General features: G+C 35.0%; 8 protein-coding genes across 8 annotated transcripts; 5 read left to right on the top strand and 3 right to left on the bottom strand.

Moving 5' to 3' along the window:
* Nucleotides 1–649: 649 nt before the first annotated feature.
* On the bottom strand, nucleotides 650–1108 carry LOC125817806 (auxin-responsive protein SAUR21-like). Its single transcript, XM_049497319.1, has one exon. The coding sequence runs from the start codon at nucleotides 1106–1108 to the stop codon at nucleotides 650–652; it is 459 nt and encodes a 152-aa protein (XP_049353276.1).
* Nucleotides 1109–1534: 426 nt separating this feature from the next.
* On the top strand, nucleotides 1535–2045 carry LOC125817811 (auxin-responsive protein SAUR68-like). The gene has a single exon (XM_049497323.1). The coding sequence runs from the start codon at nucleotides 1599–1601 to the stop codon at nucleotides 2043–2045; it is 447 nt and encodes a 148-aa protein (XP_049353280.1). The 5' UTR covers nucleotides 1535–1598.
* Nucleotides 2046–3973: 1928 nt separating this feature from the next.
* LOC125817812 (auxin-responsive protein SAUR68-like) lies at nucleotides 3974–4492 on the top strand. The gene has a single exon (XM_049497324.1). The coding sequence runs from the start codon at nucleotides 4038–4040 to the stop codon at nucleotides 4482–4484; it is 447 nt and encodes a 148-aa protein (XP_049353281.1). The 5' UTR covers nucleotides 3974–4037; the 3' UTR covers nucleotides 4485–4492.
* Nucleotides 4493–6478: 1986 nt separating this feature from the next.
* Nucleotides 6479–7024, top strand: LOC125817815 (auxin-responsive protein SAUR68-like). The gene has a single exon (XM_049497327.1). The coding sequence runs from the start codon at nucleotides 6480–6482 to the stop codon at nucleotides 6921–6923; it is 444 nt and encodes a 147-aa protein (XP_049353284.1). The 5' UTR covers nucleotide 6479; the 3' UTR covers nucleotides 6924–7024.
* A 1589-nt stretch (nucleotides 7025–8613) lies between these two features.
* LOC125817802 (auxin-responsive protein SAUR68-like) lies at nucleotides 8614–9223 on the top strand. Its single transcript, XM_049497317.1, has one exon. The coding sequence runs from the start codon at nucleotides 8624–8626 to the stop codon at nucleotides 9221–9223; it is 600 nt and encodes a 199-aa protein (XP_049353274.1). The 5' UTR covers nucleotides 8614–8623.
* Nucleotides 9224–10550: 1327 nt separating this feature from the next.
* LOC125817848 (F-box/kelch-repeat protein At3g23880-like) lies at nucleotides 10551–11657 on the top strand. Its single transcript, XM_049497357.1, has one exon. The coding sequence runs from the start codon at nucleotides 10551–10553 to the stop codon at nucleotides 11655–11657; it is 1107 nt and encodes a 368-aa protein (XP_049353314.1).
* A 430-nt stretch (nucleotides 11658–12087) lies between these two features.
* On the bottom strand, nucleotides 12088–12525 carry LOC125817818 (auxin-responsive protein SAUR68-like). Its single transcript, XM_049497329.1, has one exon. The coding sequence runs from the start codon at nucleotides 12523–12525 to the stop codon at nucleotides 12088–12090; it is 438 nt and encodes a 145-aa protein (XP_049353286.1).
* Nucleotides 12526–12972: 447 nt separating this feature from the next.
* LOC125817814 (auxin-responsive protein SAUR68-like) lies at nucleotides 12973–13419 on the bottom strand. The gene has a single exon (XM_049497326.1). It carries the CDS (start codon nucleotides 13417–13419, stop codon nucleotides 12973–12975), a length of 447 nt encoding a protein of 148 aa, XP_049353283.1.
* Nucleotides 13420–14744: the final 1325 nt, after the last annotated feature.

The following is a 14744-nucleotide window of genomic DNA, read 5'->3' on the forward strand; positions in this document are numbered from 1 at the left end:
ATGAAACAACTGCGGACATCCTTAAAATTCGATTAGATTGAATAAGTACAGTCATTTGATAATTCCTCTTCTTTCAAGATATGATTTTTAACTCTAACTGATGTTATAAGAATGAACAAGTAACACATAATCTTGAGAAATGCACAGAAAAGGAAAGTTTTTGCACTGTGTATGAACAAGTTTATGGCAAGTCTTACATCCAAAAGTTTATCCAAATATGCAGAGACTAAACTTGTTGAATAGTAGGCCTCATTGCTTCTCAATTCTCATAACTTGGAATCAAGGACATCCTAAAAAAGCCTCAAGTATAGATAAAGCTGATGACTTGGTTCCGCTACTTAATTTCTTGTTACTTATCACAGATGTCATTCTCATTCCGCTAAAACGATACTTTCTTGGATGTGCTAGTTTCCTCCACACAGTGCAATTCTAAATGAATAACAGCATTGTTTTAGAAAATATAAGCAAAATAGTGATTTTAAGAAAAAGCACTTCTGCTATTCATAAATTGATCATGGAAACAATTTCTATTGATTTTGTGTTTCTGAACTATACATTAAAACATCCTCTTTATATCTCCTATTTCTAATATCTAAGTCTACTACTCTACAAAATTTCATGTGCAAGAGAATTTGCACTTTGATACAATTCATGATCTCAAGCAGGATGTGAGATCAACAAACACGTCCTCTTTGCAAGGTATTGTGAGACCACCCATTGGATGATTGAAGTCAAACTGTTCTTCAGCTTGAGTTAACAAGTCTTGAAATAAAGGCTGGCTCAAGTAAGATATTGGCACGACGAATCTCTTCTTCTGGCTCTCTCCTACATATACTGCACAATGTCCTTTTGGAACACCTCCGGAATTTGAAAACCTCCTCAAGATTCTTGTACCTTGAATAAGGGGACTCATTTTGATACCCATTGCGAGATACTTTTGTAACTTCAAATAATGAGTTAAAAAGAAAAGGAATGAAGGATTTTGAGTAATACACAGCAAGTAAGACTTGTGTTTTGCACAAACAGACTTTCTACGTATGTGTATATATACAAAGTTAGTGGTAAGTTTGATGTCCATGGGGGCCACTGGTGAGAGACAATAGCACATGAAGTTTCACATGGCTTTGCTTACCCTGTTATTGTCAAGTATTCAGATAATGAAGAACAACATTAGGCCCCAATTTTATTTAACGGACCCTTAAAATAAAATCGACCAGGATTGATGAAGTTGATGCCAAGATGGAAATCTAAAGGTCACCTATCTACATGACAAAGAAGAGAGCAGAACATGGTTTTGCTTTTTTCAAGCAATTGTTCATTTAATGGTTTCAAATTATTGGCATCGGTGAGAAGAAACGAAGGAACTTATCATCTTTTATATTCAAACTAGCTTCATCCACAAATTTAAGGCCCCATATGAACATGGCCAACAGGCATCAGCACATGGCTTTGCCTAACAAACTTATCAGCTCCTTTTGTATAAATAAGCCCTCTTTCATGTTCCTTTTCATCATCAAGCACAACCATTATCAGTTCAGCCATCAAAAGTCTCTAAATTTATTATTTACTTTCTTGTTTTCAATCTTCCGGAAAATAAAATGGTGATGATTAGTACCAAGAAATTCATCAAAATGGCTAGGAAATGGCAGAAGTTTGCAGCCATGCAGAGGAAGAGGATTTCATTTCCAAGAAATGTTAGCGATGCAGACAGTTGCAGTACGTCTTCATCGTCTACAGTTGAAAAAGGCCATTTTGTAGTAAATACAGTTGATCAAGCACGATTTGCCATTCCATTGGTTTACCTTGAAAATGAGATCATTAGGCAACTCTTGAACATGTCCGAAGAAGAATTTGGGCTGCCGAGTGGTGGCCCTATTACATTACCTTGTGATTCAGCCTTCATGGACTACATCATTTCGTTAATAAGGAAAGGCGTAACTGCAGGAGATCTTCACACAGCATTGCTCCTCTCAATTCCTTCTTGTTGCTGTTCAACTTCTTCTTTAAACCAAGAATTGGGAAACCAACAGCTTCTTGTTTGTTGAGTCATAAATCATTATTTTTATTACATGCTAGCTCAAAATAGTATTTTAGATAGGGCATAGACTGAAGAACACAATTGTAAAGTGCATCATACAGATTGAATATTATTTTATCAAAAAATTTACCATATATATCCACAGCTTTCAATTTTACATTTCGTTATGAGTAAACTTAACAATCTGATCCTGAATTAACACCACTTTGTTTATCGCAACCATTTCACTTACTGTGGTATGCCTTTGATAGAAGAAGGTCTAAATGATTGGAAGTTTTAAGGAGATCAATCAATCAACTATACCTCCTTTTATGTATATGCATTAGTATGTTCTAATCAGTCTTTGATGAAGTATCTGCATTAGGGCGGCAGAGATGAGAGACAACGGCATCTGAAGTATCGTAGGGATTATCTTCTAAGTTAGCATTTTGTTGTATTTTCAGAAGCAATTAGGTGATAAAACAACTGCAGATGCTGAAGACGTCCTTAAGTGGAGTCATCTCGGTTCTCGTTCTTTCAAGCTATGGATTTTAACTCTCAATGATGATCTAAGAATAAACAAGAAACAAAGAATCTTGAAAAAATGCACAAAAAATGAAATATTTTGTCACTGTACATGTTATGGTAGTCTCACATCCAAAAGTTTAGTAGTCGAGATAAATAAAGTGGAGTTGGTGAGAAACAACTCAAATGGCATTCTTATTCCGCTAAATGATACTTTCTTCGATGTGCTACTTTGTGCCACACAGTGCAACTGTTGCATGCAGGGGGTTAATTAATTTGCTTAGAAGAAATATTCTAAATGAATAACAGAACTGTTTTAGTAAATACTACCAAAATAGTGATTATCAGAACCAGCACTTTTGCATTCATAAATTGATCATTGAAGAAATTTTCTAGTTTCTTGTGTATCTGAACTATACAGTGGATTTTACTCTTTCTAATATCTAAGTCCTACTACTACTTTACAAAATTTCATCTGCAAAATAATTTGCACTTTGATACAGTTCATCGTCTCAAGCGGGATGTGAGATCAACAAACACGTCTTCTTTGCAAGGTATTGTGAGACCACCCATTGGATGATCAAAGCCAAACTGTTCTTCAGCTTGAGTTAACAAGTCTTGAAATAAAGGCTGGCTCAAGTAAGATATTGGCACGACGAATCTCTTTTTCTGGCTCTCTCCTACATATATTGCACAATGACCTTTAGGAACACCTCCGGAATTTGAAAACTTCCTCAAGATTCTAGTACCTTGAATAAGGGGACTCATTTTGATACCCATAGTGAGACTCTTTTATAACTTCAAATGATGACTTGAAAGAAAGAATGAAGGATTCTGAGAATTACACAGCAAGTGAGACTTGTGTTCTGCATAAAAAAACTTTCTATGTGTTTGTATATATACAAAGTTAGTGGTAAATTTCATCTTAAGTTTAATGGTGAAGAGGATTTGGTGGCCACTGGTGAGAGACATTGGCACATGAAGCTTCACATGGTTTTGCTTACTCTATTATTATCAAGTATTCAGACAAGAAATTTGTAGAAGAACGACATAAGGCCCCTCTTTTATTTGAAATAAAATCCACAAGAATCAATGAGTTGATGCCGAGATGGAAATCTAAAGGTCACCAATCTACATGACAAAGAAGAGAGCAGAACATGGTTTTGTTTCTCACCAGCAATTGTTCATTTAATGTTCTCCATATTATTGGCATTGCTGAGAAATGCCAAGTAGGCCTAGTTGATCAAAGAGAAGAAAGGAAGAAACTTATCTTCATTTATATTCAAACGTAGCTTCATCCATAAATTTTAGGCCCCATACCAACATGGTCAGCAGGCATCAGCACATGGCTTTGCCTAACAAACTTATCAGCTCCTCTTGTATTAATAAGCCCTCTTTCATGAGCCTTTTCATCATCAAGCACAAGCATTATCAATTCAGCCATCAAAAGTCTCTCTTATTTACTTTCTTTTTTCCAATCTCCCAAACAAAAAAAATGGCAATAATCAGTACTAAGAAACTCATCAAAATGGTTAGGAAATGGCAGAAGTTTGCAGCCATGCAGAGGAAGAGGATTTCATTTCCAAGAAATGGTAGTGATGCAGACATTTGCAGTACATCCGCATCCTCTATTGTTGAAAAAGGCCATTTTGTATTATATACAATCGATCAAGTACGCTTTGTGATTCCCTTGGCTTATCTTGAAAATGAGTCCATTCAGCAACTTTTAAACATGTCCGAAGAAGAATTTGGGCTGCCGAGTGGTGGTCCTATTACATTACCTTGTGATTCAGCCTTCATGGACTACATCATTTCGCTAGTTAAGAAAGGCGTAACTGCAGGAGATCTTCACAAAGCGTTGCTCCTCTCAATTCCTTCATGTTGCTATTCAACTTCATATTCACACCTAGAAAGTGGAAACCAACTACTTCTTGTTTGTTGAGTTATAATCAACATCTTTTTCAATACATGATAGCTCAAAATAGTTTTTAGATACAGCATAGACTGAAGAACACAATTGTAAAGCACATCATACAGATTGAATATTAATTTATCAGAAAATTTACCGTATATATCCAATTTTTTCACTTTTACATTTGGTTATGAGTAGACTTAACAATCTGATCCTGAATTGGTACCACTTATGTATTAACACCACTTTGTTTATCGCAAGCATTTCACTTACTGTGGTACCTCCTTGATCGAATAAGGTCTAAATGATCAATCAATCAACTATGCCTCCTTTTATGTATGTTCTAATGTGGCTTTGCTGAAGTATCTCACGGCTTGTCTTCTAAGTTAGCATCCAGTGTTAACATTTTGTGGTATTTTCAGAAGCAATTAGGTGATAAAACAGTATGAGCTAACAAGTCTTGAAATCTAAAGGAAGACTCAAGTATGATATTAGAACAACTAAAGATATCCTTAAAATTCGATTAGATTGAATAAGTGAAGTCATTTGACAGTTCCCCTTTTTTCAAGATATAATTTTTAACTCTAACTGATGATCTACGAATAAACAAGAAACACATAATCTTGAGAAATGCACAGAAAAGGAAAGTGTTTGTACTGTGTATGAATAAGTTTATGGCAAATCTTACATCCAAAAGTTTATCCAAATATACAGACACTAAACTTGTTGAATAGTAGCCCACATTGCTTCTCAGTTCTCATAACTTGGAATCAAGGACATCCTAAATTTTAAAGCCTCAAGTATAGATAAAGCTGATGACTTGGTTCCGCTACGTAATTTCTTGTTACTTATCACAGATGTCATTCTCATTCTGCTAAAACGATACTTTCTTGGATGTGCTAGTTTCCTCCACACAGTGCAATTCTAAATGAATAACAGCATTGTATAAGAAAAGATAAGCAAAATAGTGATTATAAGAAAAAGCACTTCTGCTATTCATAAATTGATCATGGAAACAATTTCTATTGATTTTGTGTTTCTGAACTATACATTAAAACATCCTCTTTATATCTCCTATTTCTAATATCTAAGTCTACTACTCTACAAAATTTCATGTGCAAGAGAATTTGCACTTTGATACAATTCATGATCTCAAGCAGGATGTGAGATCAACAAACACGTCCTCTTTGCAAGGTATTGTGAGACCACCCATTGGATGATTGAAGTCAAACTGTTCTTCAGCTTGAGTTAACAAGTCTTGAAATAAAGGCTGGCTCAAGTAAGATATTGGCACGACGAATCTCTTCTTCTGTCTCTCTCCTACATATACTGCACAATGACCTTTTGGAACACCTCTGGAATTTGAAAACCTCCTCAAGATTCTAGTACCTTGAATAAGGGGACTCATTTTGATACCCATTGCGAGATACTTTTGTAATTTCAAATGATGACTTTAAAAAAAAGACTGAAGGATTTTGAGTACACAGCAAGTGAGACTTGTATTTTGCATAAAAAAACTTTCTATGTATGTGTATATATACAAAGTTAGATATCTAAGTTTAATAGCCACAGCCCACAGGTGAGAGACAATGGCACATGAAGTTTCACATGGCTTTGTGGAAGAGAACACTAGGCCCCAATGAAGTTGATGCCAACATGGATATCTACATGACAAAGAAGATAGCAGCAGAACATGGTTTTCTTCTCACCAGCAATTGTTCATTTAATGGTCTCAAATTATTGGCATTGCTGAGAAATACCAAGTTGATCAAAGAATATAAAGGAAGAAACTTATCTTCTTTTATTTTCAAAGTAGCTTCATCCACAAATTTTAGGCCCCATACCAACTTGGCCAACAGGCATCAGCACATGCCTTTGCCTAACAAACCTATCAACTCCTTTTGTATAAATAAGCACTCTTTCATGTTCCTTTTCATCATCAAGCACAACCATTATCAGTTCAGCCATCAAAGGTCTCTAAATTTGTTATTTACTTTCTTGTTTCCAATCTTCCAAACAAAAAAAATGGCAATGATCAGAACCAAGAAACTCATCAAAATGGCTAGGAAATGGCAGAAGTTTGCAGCCATGCAGAGGAAGAGGATTTCATTTCCAAGAAATGTTAGTGATGCAGATGATTGTAGTATGTCTTCATCGTCTATAGTTGAAAAAGGACATTTTGTAGTATACACTGCTGATCAAGCTCGCTTTGTCATTCCATTGGTTTACCTTGAAAATGAGATCATTAGGCAACTTTTGAACATTGCCGAAGAAGAATTTGGGCTGCCGAATGGTGGCCCTATTACATTACCCTGTGATTCAGCCTTCATGGACTACATCATTTTGCTAATAAAGAAAGGCATAACTGCAGGAGATCTTCACAAAGCGTTGCTCCTATCAATTCCTTCTTGCTGTTCGACTTCTTCTTTGCACCAAGAAAGTGGAAACCAACAGCTTCTTGTTTGTTGAGTCATAATCAACATTTTCTTCTTATTACACTCTAGCTTAGATAGGACATAGAATGTAGAACACAATTGTAAAGCGCATCATACAGATTCAATATTATTTTATCAGAGAAGATTTACCATATATCTACAGCTTTCACTTTTACATTTTGTTATGAGAAGACATAACAATCTAATCCTGGATTTCTACCTCTTATCTATTAACACCACTAAGATATCAATTCTTCATTCAAAGGTCCCAAACTGCTATTATTTGTGAGAAGTTCCTCAGTGTTATTAATCAATAGGTCCATTCAGTTGTCAACCAAATGAAGAAAGAAAGGAAGTCAGCAAGACTTTTTCACGAATTTAAGACCCCATATCAATATCCAACAGACATCAGGCTTTGCTGAAGTACCGCGTGGCTTTGTCTTCCAAATTAGTGTCAGCATATTATAAATAAACTAGTTGAACATTATAAGATGTCCAAATTATATTTGTGCAGAAACAATTAGGTGATAAAACAACTGCAGATGCTGAAGACGTCCTTAAGTGGAGTCATATCGATTCTCGTTCTTTCAAGCTATGGTTTTTAACTCTCAATGATGATCTAAGAATAAACAAGAAACAAAGAATCTTTAAAAATGCACATAAAATGAAATATTTTGTCACTGTACATGTTATGGTAAGTCTCACATCCAAAAGTTTAGTAGTCGAGATAAATAAGGTGGAGCTGGTGAGAAAAAACTCAAATGGCATTCTTATTCCGCTAAAGGATACTTTCTTCGATGTGCATGTTCTAAATGAATAACAGAACTGTTTTAGCAAATACTACCAAAATAGTGATTATCAGAACCAGCATTTTTGCTATTCATAAATTGATCATTGATGAAATTTTCTAGTTTCTTGTGTTTTGAACTATACAATGGATTTTACTCTTTCTAATAACTAAGTCCTACTACTACTTTACAAAATTTCATATGCAAAACAATTTGCACTTTGATACAATTCATCGTCTCAAGCGGGATGTGAGATCAACAAACACGTCCTCTTGGCATGGTATTGTGAGACCACCCATCTGATGATTGAAGCCAAACTGTTCTTCAGCTTGAGTTAACAAGTCTTGAAATAAAGGCTGGCTCAAGTATGATATTGGCACGACGAATCTCTTTTTCTGGCTCTCTCCTACATATACTGCACAATGACCTTTAGGAACACCTCCGGAATTTGAAAACCTCCTCAATATTCTAGTACCTTGAATAAGGGGACTCATTTTGATACCCATTGCGAGATACTTTTGTGACTTCAAATGATGACTTAAAAGAGGGAATGAAGGATTTTGAGTAATACACAGCAAGTGAGACTTGTGTTTTGCATAAAAAAGCCTTTCTATGTATGTGTATATATACAAAGTTAGATATCTAAATTTAATGGCCACAGCCCACAGGTCAGAGACAATGGCACATGAAGTTTCACATGTCTTTGTTGAAGAACAACACTAGGCCCCAATGAAGTTGATGCCAAGATGGATCTACATGACAAAGAACAGAACAGAACATGGTTTTGCTTCTCACCCGCAATAGTTCATTTAATAGTCTCAAATTATTGACATTACTGAGAAATACCAAGTAGGCCTAGTTGATCAAAGAATATAAAGGAAGAAACTTAGTAGCTTCATCCACAAATTTTAGGCCCCATACTAACTTGGCCAACAGGCATCAGCACATGGCTTTGCCTAACAAACTTATCAGCTCCTCTTGTATAAATAAGCCCTCTTTCATGAGCCTTTTCATCATCAAGCATAAGCATTATCAATTCAGCCATCAAAAGTCTCTAAATTTCTTGTTTACTTTCTTGTTTCCAATCTACCAAACAAAAAAAATGGCAATGATTAGTACTAAGAAACTCATCAAAATGGTTAGGAAATGGCAGAAGTTTGCAGCTATGCAGAGGAAGAGGATTTCATTTTCAAGAAATGTAAGTGATGCAGATGATTGTAGTACAACTTCATCGTCTATAGTTGAAAAAGGACATTTTGTAGTATACACTGCTGATCAAGCTCGCTTTGTCATTCCATTGGTTTACCTTGAAAATGAAGTCATTAGGCAACTCTTGAACATGTCCGAAGAAGAATTTGGGCTTCCGAGTGGTGGTCCTATTACATTACCTTGTGATTCAGCCTTCATGGACTACATTATTTCGCTAACAAGGAAAGGCGTAACTGCAGGAGATCTTCACAAAGCATTGCTCCTCTCAATTCCTTCATGTTGCTGTTCAACTTCTTTCCACCAAGAAAGTGGAAACCAACAGCTTCTTGTTTGTTGAGTCATAATCAACATTTGTTTTGTTACATTCTAGCTCAATATAGTTTTTAGATAAGGCATAGACTGAAGAACACAATTGTAAAGCGCATCATACAAATTGAATATTATTTAATCAGAAATTTTACCATATATATCCACATCTTTCACTTTTTACATTTGGTTATGAGTAGACTTAACAATCTGATCCTGAATTGTAACAACATTGAAATCAAAACTCACCTATGTTCAACAATATCTATAATTACAAAAATATCCTCCATAAGTATAAAAAGGGTCTGAGGGGATATTTTTGTCATTTTAACTATTTTATTCAAGAATAAGTTATTCCACAATTTAATACAACAAATCAAATATTTACTAAAAGATAATACTAGAGTAACTAATCTTAATATAACTAATCTCAACATAACTAATTTAATCCTAAGTTCCTAACTTGTTATAGATGGACGTAATTAAAGTTTAGTTACTTTAATTTCACAAAATAAATTTAATAATTTTAATACTATATATTGACTTCACTGTTCCAACAAAGTTAATTTCTCCTCAAGTCCAATTCGTGACTACTATAAACCCTAGTATCCAACTGCATTTTTTATTTTTTATTTTTTATTTTAAATAACTCTAACATTCAAATTGTCGAGTTCAATCAAATTTGCAAAGGTAATTAATTTCTTTTACATCTTATTTTCACTAAGGAGATTCAAATATTCATGAAGAAGCAGAATTTGACCATGTATATATATACAATATAATTTTCCAGTGAATAACATTAGAATAACCCCCAAGTGGAGCCACCATTATTTGGTTCGGCAGAATCAAGTAGCTTTGGCTCAAGCCCTGTAATTATGTTACAAATTTGTTTAATATGTAATCTATTCAAAATTCATAAACTAAAAATTCTGAATCCGTAACTCTGACCACTATATTTTTTAATTAATTTGCTGGGAAGAGAGTTGTAAAGCAGCCATAAAGCTAATAGATATTGTTGATCATCAAGTGAGTTTTGATTTCAATGTTGTTACAATTTTGTTTATTGTTGATGGACTATAGTTTCTATAGCTTTCTTCTTTAAAAAATCTCGTATTTGATGGTTCGCGTGGCGATAGACTTTGTTTCTGCTTCTATGTATATGTAGTTAATGTTGAATATTCTTGACTTTTTTTTTGTGTATACTTTTTTTATATTAGTGAAAATTCTGACTCCGCCACTGCTTCCCCGCCATTGGAATGTGTGTGTCCAAAAGATTAATGTCTTTAACTTGTGAAATACTAAAGCACTTGCTTTGTCCTATGTAGGCCATGGAAATTCAATACCAAGAAGGTATAATTATGGACATCCTCATCAGGCCACCCGTGAGGTCTCTTCTTCGATTCAAATGTGTTTCAAAATCTTGGAAGAAGTTAATCTCCGAGTCATACTTTAAGATGAAGCATCTCAGTCATGCCAAGAATGACTTAAACTCCCAAAAACTTCTTGTTTGTGAAAGTTTTGCTTCTGGTTTGTTTAACTTCTTTTGTTTTTCTCTATCGACTGATCAACTCATTCGGGATGCACAAAATTGCCCTTCAAAATGCACACCGTTTGGTGGAGCCAATATTTATTCTTGTTGCGATGGTTTGGTTCTTCTTGGACTTAATTATTCATTTGGTGACCAACTTTTGTTGTGGAACCACTCCACGAGAGAATCAACAAAACTAGCACTTCCCTATACACCATTTAAACTAGAGTATACTACTTTTGGATTTGGATATGACGCAAATAGTGATGACTATAAGATCCTTAAGGTGAACAGGGGTGGTGTAGAACAAGCCCTTGAGATTCTCACGCTAAAAAGTCGTTCGTGGAGAAGTATTTGTAACTTTCCAACTATTGTATGCCCTAAGACAGGATCTCAAATGGAGATTCATCCATATTATCAAGATTTCACTATAAGTCCCGTGGTATTTGTACGTGGAGCATTTCATTGGCTAGGTCATTCGTTTAATTATTCTGTGGTTTCATTTAGTATTTCAAATGAGGTGTACAGAGATATACCATTGCTAGAGCAAATGTGTAGATTTGACCACAAACAAAGCTCCAATTATGGCATTTCGGTATTGGGAGGAATGCTTTGCTTTTATTCTACTGATAATTATCGTCGAGATCAGCCCGTTACTTTTCAGTTGTGGGGAATGAAAGAGTATGGTGATGTGGAATCTTGGACTGAATTGTTTACATTACGTGCTTCTGATTCTTATAATATTACACCGAAATATAGGTATGCAGATGGCGATGTGCTACTAAGGTGTAGCCTTGACTTTCGTAGGCAAAGTTGCTATGGTCATGTATTTAGGACATCCAAAGGACAATTAGTTGGATTATCTGGGTCTCAATCTGCATTCCAGGAAGGAATTGCTTATACAGAAAGTTTGATCTCTCCGAAATCACTTATTTAACATTTGCTTATATATGGTCGAGACATGCTTTTTTTCTTTCTGAAATCATGTAAGGACCTATGTTTATCTATTGTTCGCAAAGTTTTATTAGTTCCGAAATATATTTATCAAAGTTGTCAGCTTACCTTCATTTATATGGTGTTGTTTGGGTCAGCTTATGCTTACCTCAACTATTCTACATAGTACTTGCTACCTTCTTCCAATACAAGTATCGAATAACTTTCCAAACAACGCGTGGAATAGAACAAGATATTAAGTAACTATGTCATCCAAAAATTAGACAGATATATAGACGGAAAGAAATCACTTTTTTTTCTAACATGTCGAAGAATAGCACAAGTTGGAGTCAAGAAAATGATGTATATAAATGTTAACATTCTCTACACTTGTTGAGTATCATATATCCAGTACAAAAATTATCAAAGTTAGATTAACAAACTAGCAATTGCGAGTTTCGTTGTTCTTGAAGGTATGAAGCTGATGAGCATCGACTTGTAGGTACAAAAACAAGCAAAGCATTCTGAAGATCTGCAGATAGACCTCTTTCAATAAGTGATATGATATAGTTCATGAACTGTGCATCACATGGTAATGTGATAGGACCATCACTTGGAAGTCCAAACTCTTCTTCAGACATGTGTAATAGTTGTCTGATTGCCTCGTGTTGAAGGTAAGCCAACGGAACCACAAATCGCTTCTGATCAGTAGTATATACCACAAAATTCCCTTTACCAACTATAGAAGATGATGTGCTGCAACTCTCTGCATCATCGTAATTGGATCTTGGAAAAGAAATTTTTTTCCTTTGTTTTGCTGCGAACTTCTGCCATTTTCTTGCCATCTTGATGAGTTTCTTGGCGCTTATCATATTGATCTCGTAGGATTATAGGACGGAAAAAAAGTTTATGATCTTTTAAAAGATTGATTTAGTGATCGGTATCTGCTTGATGATCAAATGGATCATAGAAGCAGTTTATTTATAGCTCTAGTTGTCAACTTGAGTTAGGTGTTTAAGGCAAAATCATGTGTTGTTGTTGAATATGGGACCAATTGAGTTGTAGACATGGCTCATGTTGATGCTTTTATTCAATTTTCTGTCACCATATCTTTAAATCGAGTGGTCCATGACTAAGTCATCAATTGTTAGGAGTTTCACATAACCAAATGTAAAAGTGAAAGCTGTGGATATGTTAAATTTTCTGATAAAATAATATTCAAACTGTATGATATGCTGTACAATTGTGTACTCTTCAATCTCTATCCTCTCTAAAACTATATTTGAACTAGCATGTACAAAAAGAATGTTTGTTATGACTCAATAAACAGGAATCTGTTGAGTTCCACTTTCTTGGTGCAAAGAAGAAATTGAACAGCAACATGAAGGAATTGATAGGAGCAACGCTTTGTGAAGATCTCCAGCAGTTACGCCTTTCTTGATTAGCAAAATGATGTAGTCCATGAAGGCTGAATCACAGGGTAACGTAATAGGGCCACCACTCGGAAGCCCAAACTCTTCTTCAGACATATTCAAGAGTTGTCTAATGACTTCATTTTCAAGGTAAGCCAATGGAATGACAAATCGTGCTTGATCAGCTGTATATACTACAAAATTTCCTTTTTCAATTATAGACGATGACGATGTACTACAACTGTCTTCATCACTGTCATTTCTTGGAAATGAAATCCTCTTCCTCTTCATGGCTGCAAATTGCTGCCATTTCCTAGCCATTTTGATGAGTTTCTTGGTACTAATCATTGCCATTTTTTTTCCTGAAGATTGGAAACAAGAAAGTAAATAAGAGAGACTTTCGATGGTTGAATTGATAATGCTTGTGCTTGATGATGAAAAGCCTCATGAAAGAGGGATTATTTATACAAGTTGAGCTGATGAGTTTGTTAGGCAAAGGCATGTGCTGATGCCTGTTGACCATGTTCATATGGGGTCTAAAATTTGTGGATGAAGCTAAGTTTGAAAATAAAAGAAGATAAGTTTCTTCTTTTCTAATCTTTTATCAATTAGGCCAACTTGGTATTTCTCAGTAATGCCAATAGTTTGAGACCATTAAATGACCATTTGCTGGTGAGTAGCAAAACCATGTTCTGCTCTCTTCTTTGTCATGTAGATAGGTGACCTTTAGATTTCCATCTTGGCATCAACTTCATCGATTCTTGTCGATTTTACTTCAAATAAAAGCAGGGCCTAATGTCTGAATACTTGATAATAGTAGACTAAGCAAAACCATGTGAAGCTTCATGTGCCAATGTCTCTCACCAGCAACCACCAAATTCTCCACCATTAAATTTGGATGTGAAACTTACCACTAACTTTGTATATATACACATACATAGAAAGTTTGTTTTATGCAAAACACAAGTCTCACTTGCTGTATATTACTCAAAATCCTTCATTCTTTTCCTTTTTAACTCATCATTTGAAGTTACAAAAGTATCTCACTATGGGTATCAAAATGAGTCCCCTTATTCAAGGTACTAAAATCTTGAGGAGGTTTTCTAATTCCGGAGGTGTTCCAAAAGGCCATTGTGCAGTATATGTAGGAGAGAGCCAGAAGAAGAGATTTGTCATGCCAATATCTTACTTGAGCCAACCTTTATTTCAAGACTTGTTAACTCAAGCTGAAGAACAGTTTGGGTTCGATCATCCAATGGGTGGTCTCACAATACCTTGCAAAGAGGACGTGTTTGTTGATCTCACATCCCGCTTGAGGAGATCATGAATTGTATCAAAGTGCCAATCTGTGCACATGAAATTTTGTAAAACAGTAGAACTTAGATTTTAGAAAGAGGAGATTTAGAGAGGAACTCTCACTGTATAGTTCAGAAACACAAGAATTTATAGAAGTTGTTTCCATAATCAATTTATGAATAACTGAAGTGCTGTTTCTTATAATCACTTTTTTGGTTATATTTGCTAAAACAAAACCATTATTTATTTAGAAATCTTCTGCTAAACAAATAATAGTTTGCACTGTGTGGTTCAAATTAGCACATCGAAGAAAGTATCACTTAGCAGAATAAGAATGAAGTTTGTGATAAGTAACAAGAAATTACATAGCGAAACGAAGTCAT

This window comes from Solanum verrucosum, unplaced genomic scaffold (genome assembly GCF_900185275.1).
Source record: "Solanum verrucosum unplaced genomic scaffold, falcon-dt-bn FXZP01000254.1, whole genome shotgun sequence".
NCBI lineage: Eukaryota > Viridiplantae > Streptophyta > Magnoliopsida > Solanales > Solanaceae > Solanum > Solanum verrucosum.

What these genes read in the sequence shown, in the direction of transcription:
- LOC125817806 (XM_049497319.1), bottom strand. Translation starts at nt 1,108, where the DNA reads ATGTGCTATTGTCTCTCACCAGTGGCCCCCATGGACATCAAACTTACC.
- LOC125817811 (XM_049497323.1), top strand. Translation starts at nt 1,599, where the DNA reads ATGGTGATGATTAGTACCAAGAAATTCATCAAAATGGCTAGGAAATGG.
- LOC125817812 (XM_049497324.1), top strand. Translation starts at nt 4,038, where the DNA reads ATGGCAATAATCAGTACTAAGAAACTCATCAAAATGGTTAGGAAATGG.
- LOC125817815 (XM_049497327.1), top strand. Translation starts at nt 6,480, where the DNA reads ATGGCAATGATCAGAACCAAGAAACTCATCAAAATGGCTAGGAAATGG.
- LOC125817802 (XM_049497317.1), top strand. Translation starts at nt 8,624, where the DNA reads ATGGCTTTGCCTAACAAACTTATCAGCTCCTCTTGTATAAATAAGCCC.
- LOC125817848 (XM_049497357.1), top strand. Translation starts at nt 10,551, where the DNA reads ATGGACATCCTCATCAGGCCACCCGTGAGGTCTCTTCTTCGATTCAAA.
- LOC125817818 (XM_049497329.1), bottom strand. Translation starts at nt 12,525, where the DNA reads ATGATAAGCGCCAAGAAACTCATCAAGATGGCAAGAAAATGGCAGAAG.
- LOC125817814 (XM_049497326.1), bottom strand. Translation starts at nt 13,419, where the DNA reads ATGGCAATGATTAGTACCAAGAAACTCATCAAAATGGCTAGGAAATGG.